The following is an 8,471-nucleotide window of genomic DNA, read 5'->3' on the forward strand; positions in this document are numbered from 1 at the left end:
GTTTCTGAAGAAAAAGCCTTTATTCGCATATTTTACGCTCCCTGCTGCGCAAGTTCACCAGAGCATGAGAGTTTTTTTAGATAGTGTTCGCAGAATTTCCATGCTATTTGGGCACCCCCTTTTTTGAAGCAAAAGCGTGTACAAATTATGCGAGCAAATACGACACTTAGTCTTCTATTTATTGAGAGGCATAAGTTCACTGTAAGTAATATCTTTAGAATTTAGAAATTGCAGTTAGCCTCAGCACTGTGGCCCATCAGATCTTGCGTACATTGCGTTATAGTACATGCTCTTTTGAAATGCTGGCAGGCAAAGCAACCCCTGCAGTGCACGTAACTAGTCAATGTAGTCAAAATTGTTTGGTCGCAGCGCCAAGGGTAATTGCATTTTCAAAATTATGAAAGCTGATATGGATATTACTTATGATGCGCTACACGCCTCTCAATAAATAAGGAGGCTAACTGTAAAGGTTAAAAAGTTATCTTCCAGTATTAGTTAACCAGCCTACTGTTAGCACATCTTAGCTGTATTCTGGTGCACTTTACGGCTGAAAATGCTTTGCCAAAAAAAGCACACTTCTAACTCAAAAAGCATATTTTTAAAAGTTGCAGAACACCTTGGGTGAAACATCCAGTATATACCAGCATGTGGCAAGTGTAGGCATGCTGAACCATGGGCAGGTTTGCTGTAGTATTTGAGAATAGAACAAAATTTATTACTTCGTATGCTGTGTCGGCAGCACAATTTGTGCCATGCAAGTGGTATCTGTGCAGCTTTTTTTTTTTTCACTAATTGCATTAGGAAAAATGCAGCTCTGAACACCAGAGAAGTGTAAAAAAAAAAAGTGTTCCTGATGGTTATGAAACCAAATTGCCTGTTTACATCATGTATGTGAAAGGCAAAGTTGCAAATTGGCTGGGCGGGTTGTGATGTTGGTTCCTGTGGAGCAGCTCGCTCGCGAAGTGACGGAAACAATACTTTAGTGCATTTGTTACTACAAGTACAAATTGTGTGTATACATTTACTTGCAATGCTATGATTTTCTGAGAGCAAGCCGCAGTGGCTCAGTGGTTAGAGCGCTCAGCTACTGAGCCGGAGGACCCGGGTTCATTTCCGGCCACGGCGGCTGCATTTTGATGGAAGCGAAACGCAAAAGGCCCCACGTGTGCTTTGCTGTGTCAGCACAGGTTGAAGAACTCCAGGTGGTATAAATTATTGCGGAGCCCTCCACTACGGCATTCCTCATAGCCCATGTGTTGCTTTGGGGCATTAAACCCCCCCCCACAATTTCCCACAACCATTAAAAGCAGAAAAATATATTGGCTGCTACATAACTGCTGCATAAGTCGCAAAACTTAGCGAGGGCAAGCGTAAACACCTTTTTTTTTAAATATCTATCCCTTTCACCTCTTGCTTATTCCCTTCCCTCGCGGTGTGATCCAGGTGTGCACTCAACTACAACTTTGCCTACCAAGCACCAGCCAACCAGCCAGGGCCAAAGAGTATCGGGGAGACTAAAACAGAAAATTAGATAGTCCGATTTGAAGCGACATTTCAGCGTGCAAAAAATGAGGAGAGGGAAAGGCGCGAAAATGCAAGAATTCAAATTTTGACTGCAAATAACTCTGCTTCCACAAAACGCATCAAAAAAATATTTTGCTGGATGATATTTGCGATGCTGCGTCGTTTAGCATCCTAGGCATATCGCATCTTTGTTGAGACCCCCCCTTTCACAGCCTCTTTAAGGCGACGTCCTGGAGCACCTATGAGGAGATAGGAGGAAGTAAACCACTTGCACACGAAATGCCAAATAGGTGGTTTATGGGGGACTAACGTCCCAAAGCGACTCGGGCTTTGAGGGGCGCCGTAGTGAAGGGTGGAAATTTCGACCTGCTGGGGTTCTTTAACGTGAAGTGACATTGCCCAGTACATGGGCCTCTAGAATTTCACCTCCATTGAAATTCGGCAGCCGCTGCAGAGAACGAACTCGTGTTTTTCAGGTCGGCAGCCTAGCGCCATAACCACTCAGCCACCGCGGGGCCCAAAATGCTAAATAGGAAGGGAAGCAGTCGGTCAACTGGAGACAGGTGCAGACTAACTCTGACCCATCTCTCTTTATGCTAAACAAGATACACCCAGCCATATAGATGGACACCTGTCCCTGGTGTGGGGACAAACCCACACTATATCACACTTCATGGGGCTGTAAACAAATAACAGCAATGCGAGTCATACACGGCGCCACATCAGAGCAGTGGGAGGTAGTGCTGCCCACCAGGGACCTGCAAAGTCAGCTCTGGCTGATCGACAGGACCCACAAGGCAGCTGACGCCGCAGGAGACCTGGTCTTCGGGACCCAGCCACAGCAAACTTCGAATCAACCTGATTTTGAGTAAATTAGGTTATTCTCTCTCGCTCTCGGAGTAAAAAAAGAAAGCAAAACTTCAGTCGTCAATGAATGGGAAAGGAGTGTTTCCCTTTTATTTATTTTAAGTTCGCTTATATTCATGCGTATGCGACGATATTGCTCCGTGCACCATTAGGAATGTCCAGAGACCTGCCGTCGTATCGGTCAGTCCCTCGCTGGCGCGTCGCGTAAACCCGGCTCTTGATAGTGCAGCCGGGTCGTTGATGCATTCCTGCGTGCGGAGATCGACTGGCGGGTGTAGCGTTTTAATGTGGCCGCGCAGCGGTGGTTGATGCGGCCAGCTCTGGCCAGCAACGCCGCCGTGTCACTCCGGACCTCGGATGTGGCCCAAGGACAGCCGCCGCTCGAACAGCCGGTCACTGTTCTCTTGCGCCTCGCGCATCTTCTTCTGGATGTAGTTCGGAATGCCCACCACCAGGAAGATTATCAGGAAGCAGCCAAGCCAGATGCCCACTACCTGTGTAGAGCGCGCAGCTTGTTTAACCTCTGCAAATTACCGTTCTTTCAGAAGCATATTGGTCACAATTCTGTGTCCGGAACCACCATTTTGTTAGTCTAGGCCTTGCGTTTAGTACAGCATAGCGCGGCAGACTCCATCAAGATCAGTGTGCGTGTGTGGGGAGGGGGGGGGGGGGGGCACCCCACGCAGATTTGGGCAGGGTATGCGCCGGAGAAGATTGAACACCTCAGTTTCAACTGGCCAAAATGTGTTATGGCTGAAAAATACCTTGCCTTAGATTGTTAGACTCGTACATTTCATCGGTCGAACGAGCGTTTTGTATAGGGCGACATTCGCCGGTGAAGCATCGGCAGCGTATCCCATAGCCTATACCAATTTTATCGGTATAGTCTATGGTTTGGAGGTTTCGGTTTGAGCCGACGTCGAATTCATCTTTTCTTTTGTAGCGAAAGCTACACTAGGCTAGCAGAAGCGAATTTGGCGGTGCTTGCCAAAAGCCACTACTGCGCATGCGCCGTTACCAAGGCAATCAGTACCATGGCGCCGCACTGCGCATGCGCTTAGTCGCGCCGCGCAGCCGGCTGCGATGCGCTCGCTCCTCAGACGCGCACCATGGAAGGAGAGCGGCCGTGCTCGTCACGGCAGCAGTGCAGGCTGCGTGAACTTCAGTTTTCCGGTCCAGAAGTTTTCGCATGGTACGAGGCCGGCCGACAGCGTGAAAACGAGGCGAGAAAGGCTAAGCGGACGGCCGAGACGCCCGAAGAACGAGAGGAACGTCTCGCGAAGAGACGCCTCCAAGCTGCTGAACGACACCGACGGTGTGTCGCTACCGCAATGTCAGTAGACGAAACTGCTTTCGCTACGTATACCCTGCCTAGCTGAGCAAAGCCAGTGCCAATTTTTTTTTTTAAGTTGGGTTTCAAGCGAGAAAGGTCCTTCAGATGTAAATACTTCATAGCTTGCTGGCTATTGTGTACGAGTTACAATCGGTCACAAGAGAAAATTTACGAAGTGCGGAAGCCAAGAACGATGTGAGCCAACGGGATTGTTGAATTATAAGTAGTGCCGTTGAACGTTTAGAAGCTCTGCTCCGCTAGACCAACGCCACTTCGAATGTCCTAGGTCAATTAGTTTGGCCGTAATGGGTGTGTGAAGTTTAAAGAAGTAACAGTTTGGGGAACCAAAGGTCGTCAGTGCGAAGCCCTGTGGCTTTGATTCGACTAGTAATGTTATGCTCCGTAATGCGCTGAATCGTCAATATCACTTCGAACATTCTACACCAATTAGGTGGTCCACAATATGCTGTGTACCAATGGTGCCACCCACTGGTCCCTTTTGAACGGCCTTGTGTTTCATACTAACGCGACCTCGAGTAATGCGAGTGCTGCTGAACCCTTGCGGAAGGGTCCAATCACTTCAATCACTACCGTCGCCATGCGGACTACGCAATCGGAGGCCCTCTGGCTCCTGGATTTTGGCCACGCGGCGGCTTGTTTCTTCTTAATCCGACACTGTGGCCTTATGTAGTGTTAGCTGTTTTCATAGTTCGTTCCATGACTGAAGGCGTGAGCAGCTATTTTACGTGGGAAGACCATAATGAACACGTTTTTTTGACGAAAAAGGTCAAGTACATCGTTCGAATGGAGCCGCCGCCTCCGAGAGTGACCAATAAATCCGCCCATTCCGACAGCCCTCATAACATTGCGGTGCGCGTCAATGCGTTTGGTGGTATGCAAGGCGTATATATTACCTATATGCATGCAAGCATGGAAATGTGTACAAGTGGGCATTTATTGCCATGGGAAATTGTGCAGAGGAAGATTGCCGACCAGACAGTCACATAGTTACTGAAAAAATTAAGGCCTAGCTAGCTATTTATAGTGTTTACGGTTTGTCACCTTTCGTGATGTGCGATATCGATTATTGTTTCAAGCATCCGAATACAAAGAAACGAACGCATCCACTGGCCGAAAAATTGTTCGTAGCATATTTTACAGCATTTGTAACGAACCACTGCGGAATCTAGCATGCTGGCACCCAAGCCTTGTGTTGCTCGAAAAAAAAAATTGGGGTCCTTGAAAGATTAATTATCGGTCCCTTCATAAACTTCACAGATATGTAAATTATTCTGTGCATTTTACCGTTCACCAATCATTCACTCAAGGTCGAGCGGTTCCTTATCGTCGCAGCGTCGCCTAAGCAACGCTGAAATACAGAACAGGTGGTTTCACATTTGAACTGCACCGTCTGCTGCCATTGCTGTATCCTGCTTGCGATACAAAAAAAAAAGAAAAGGCCTATTAGCGATATGTATCCCACTGGCTAAACTTGGCGCTTATTTCGCGTTTGGCTCCATGCTAATGCGGAATAAAATGATTTTCCATCGATGCTCCCACAGCTTTATTTGTAACATCACCCTGATAGCGTGCGCCCTTTTGTGAGCTAACAGCGGCGATGGCAAGCGCAGGCGCCTTGTGTGCGCGCCTAGCGCTGCTGCTGAAGCATCATGGTGGTCCGCGCATCGGTACCCCGCTAAGTAGACCCGAGTGTCAGCCGTAAGGACATGGTGTCAGGAGAACGTTGCGGAATGCAGTCGACGAAAGGGATCACGCATGTGGCATGCACTCGCCCGGCTAGTATGTACGCACTGCTTCAGGCAACTCTCTAGCTCCCGGTATTGCGAGTGCGTTAGTGAACACTCTCCTGACCTTGTCAATTGCGAAACGCGTGCTCCTCTTAGTACTGCTCGCGCTGATTTGCTAATTTATCATAACTAGGCCAAAGGAAACGAAAGGCATTTAAAGGCAAAGAGGCCCTTCCCGGCCTGCCGCTCTGAGTGCAGGTTCGCAGGCGCGCGAGGCCTGGTCCGGGCGGCGCAAGGGGGTGAGTTCTGACCTTGGCCGCGGCGAGGTCGTCTCTCCGGGCCAGCTTGCGGGCCTTGCTGGCGTTCGCCACTATTACGTTACCCCAGGAGCTGATGTTGACGGACTGCACAGCAGCGTGGGTGGCGCTGGTCGCCTCGCTGAGGGCCGCGCCGTTGGCGCTCATGTGTACGCCGCCTGAAGCGAAGATGGGCTCCATGGCGCCACCAGCCCGGCGGTTCTGCGCGGGTGCATCGCGCGCCGCGTGGCCTCGCCCGAACATGCGTACGCTGGGAAGAGGATGAAGACATCCCGGCCGCGGTAATTATTTGTCTTGTCCGTTTTCTAAAGTATTGCCGTATATTCGCGCATGCGCAGTACAGCAGATTGCGCGTTGGCGAATGTCTGGTGTAATTATTTGCAAAGACAGCTGCTGTTATCAGCTGAATGGGCTGAAGGAAGGGGACGCTGAACGCAAGGAAACAATATGCTGAGGGCGAGGGGCAGAGCAGCAGTATAAATGAATCCAAATGGAAGCAAACAATTTCCTGAAACGTATGAATAACACTGTGGCTGTTGGCTTCTCTCATATTTATAACGAGCCCCTCATTCCCCTTCCCTTGTTTGCTTAATTGCTTAGCGAGGGTCTCGGTTCTGGCAGCCTTGACGCCATAGGAAGCATAAGAGGGTTCTCACACAGCTTCCACCCTCGCCGTTCGATGACGTTCTACGTCACACCAGCGGTAACTCAGGATGTTCTACGTCCGCCCCTTATGAACGTGGGTGGCGCTGATGAACACTCTCAAGGTTAGGTTATTTGTAAACATAAATACCCCCGAAAGCAGAAGATTTCACAGCCGTCGCCGTAGCTCAGAGGTAGAGCACCGGACGCGTAATTCGGAGGTCGTGGGTTCGGATCCCACCGGCGGCATGTGGTTGTTTTTCTTCTGCTTTTCTAATCAATTAGCTTTAAGCGATAACATATTTACTAATATTCTGAATTGATAAACACCACAAAATAAACAAATTAATATAAAAAAAATCCCCTGTGTCCTTTGGTTTCTCTGGCTGTTGGCTTCACTCCTGATATGAGTGTGCCGCGGGCATCCGAACAGGACTGTATACAGAAAAGTAAATAGAGTGTATGGCATATAAACCAAGAATGATACATGAACAAGGTGAAAGGCTGGGCTGGTCGGTGCATCGCACAGCACACTGGCGCCTTTTGCGTTTCGCCTCCATCGAAACGCGACCGCCGCGGTCGGTTTACCCGGCTGTATGATCTTGCGGTAAAAAACAGCGCTTACACGAGAGAGGACAGTGGGGACACGACGCGTCGTGTTCCCACTCTCTTCTGTCTCGTGTAAGCGGTTTTTCGCCGCAAAACCAAGAATAACCATGGTGCCGGGCTCGAACTTTGGAGACTTTCCGATGACTCTCGTAATTACGGGCAGTTGTAGTGCGACGTCGCTTGATACGTTTACCGACGTAGACTGATTGTGGTGAAACACCGAGAACATTATTTGCTCTGATAAAAGAAGACTGAATTGCTGTTTCGAATTTGCATACTGAGTCTCTGGAGATGCGCACCGACTGCAGATCTGACCCTGATGATGATGATGGTGCACCGTTGTTGACAACGTCAGTTGCAATGCTCCTTTGTAATGAGATGGCTGCAGCGCTTTTGCAAGTTATATGCCGTATCGTTCTGCAGTAAAATGAATGGCTAGCATTAATATGTTATTACTTAGTCGGCGCATCATAGCCTCCGATACTGGGCGCCTTACAGAAGAATGGCTGGCGCTGCGGGCGCGCTGTATGTTCAGAAAAGTTACTCCTTGCTCTTAAGTTCTGTCACTCTTGCGCGAATATCAAGGTATGCAACAACGACTGCGGAGAATCAGGGACAAAGAGGGGGGTGGATTGGTGTCACCCTCCCCCAATTTTACCCCTAGAATGGGAGGGGGGGGGGGTGGTACAGAGAGGATTTTGGGTCAGACCTAAAGCGCCTGACCCTTACAAATTCAGGAGGGGAGGGGTGGTCCCTAGTCTGGAACCCTCGTGGCTTGCGCGGCGGCCTGGGCTCGTGCCACCAGGGCTCGTTGGGCCTGGAGGTCGGAGCAATTGAGCAGGGCAGCCTCCCAGTCCTCCCGGGTAGGGTGGGGATGGGGTGGGAATGAAGGAATTGAGGGGCAAACCTACACCATGTGGTAGGTGTCCGCAAACACCTCCCCACAATGTGGGCACTACAGTACCGTGTTGATGTATAGACGGAGAAGCCAGCGCTCCTCCGCCTTTTTGAGGCCTTTAAAGGGTGGGGGGTAGTGGCCGTGCAGATTTTGGTATAGGAGAGAAATCTACCGGAAAGTAATAGCAGGTTTGAGTTCCTCTCCCTGCGCTGGTTGTGCGTGAGGTGATGCCCAGTGAGTGAGCGCGCGGGCGGCAGAATCGGGCTCAGCTGCTTCATTCCCCTCAATGCCAACATGCGGTAGGGCCCATACAATGGTGCGGTGGGCTGGGAAACCCTGGTACTCGCAAGTTTTTATAATTTTGAAGGCCCTCTATGGGATGCGGCCTTGTTCAATGTTTCGACAGGCGCTCCAGAGTTGTTTTCCTTCGCTCCCAATCAACTGATGTGCTCCATGATTGCATGGGGCGAACTTCCGTGTACCAAAAGAGAAAAGAAATAGAAACAACAATTTTTATTGACATTTTATTTGTA

The 8,471-nt window shown here is 49.6% G+C and overlaps 1 protein-coding gene across 1 annotated transcript; it reads right to left on the minus strand.

Annotated features, from left to right (window-relative positions):
* Positions 1–2,591: 2,591 nt before the first annotated feature.
* Positions 2,592–5,969, minus strand: LOC149351464 (uncharacterized). The gene is made up of 2 exons (XM_089577035.1): positions 5,784–5,969; positions 2,592–2,885 (listed from the first exon to the last, which is right to left on the minus strand). The coding sequence occupies exons 1-2, from the start codon at positions 5,967–5,969 to the stop codon at positions 2,733–2,735; spliced, it is 339 nt and encodes a 112-aa protein (XP_089433161.1). The 3' UTR covers positions 2,592–2,732.
* Positions 5,970–8,471: the final 2,502 nt, after the last annotated feature.

The sequence above is a fragment of the Amblyomma mixtum genome, chromosome 3 (assembly GCF_055824585.1).
Source record: "Amblyomma mixtum isolate Tamu chromosome 3, ASM5582458v1, whole genome shotgun sequence".
NCBI classification, from domain to species: domain Eukaryota; kingdom Metazoa; phylum Arthropoda; class Arachnida; order Ixodida; family Ixodidae; genus Amblyomma; species Amblyomma mixtum.

Excerpts from the sequence above, each read along its gene's own strand:
- LOC149351464 (XM_089577035.1), bottom strand. The coding sequence starts at position 5,969 with ATGGAGCCCATCTTCGCTTCAGGCGGCGTACACATGAGCGCCAACGGC. Across the intron at positions 2,886-5,783 it reads ACGACCTCGCCGCGGCCAAG|GTAGTGGGCATCTGGCTTGG; the intron begins GTCAGAACTCAC and ends CGCTCTACACAG.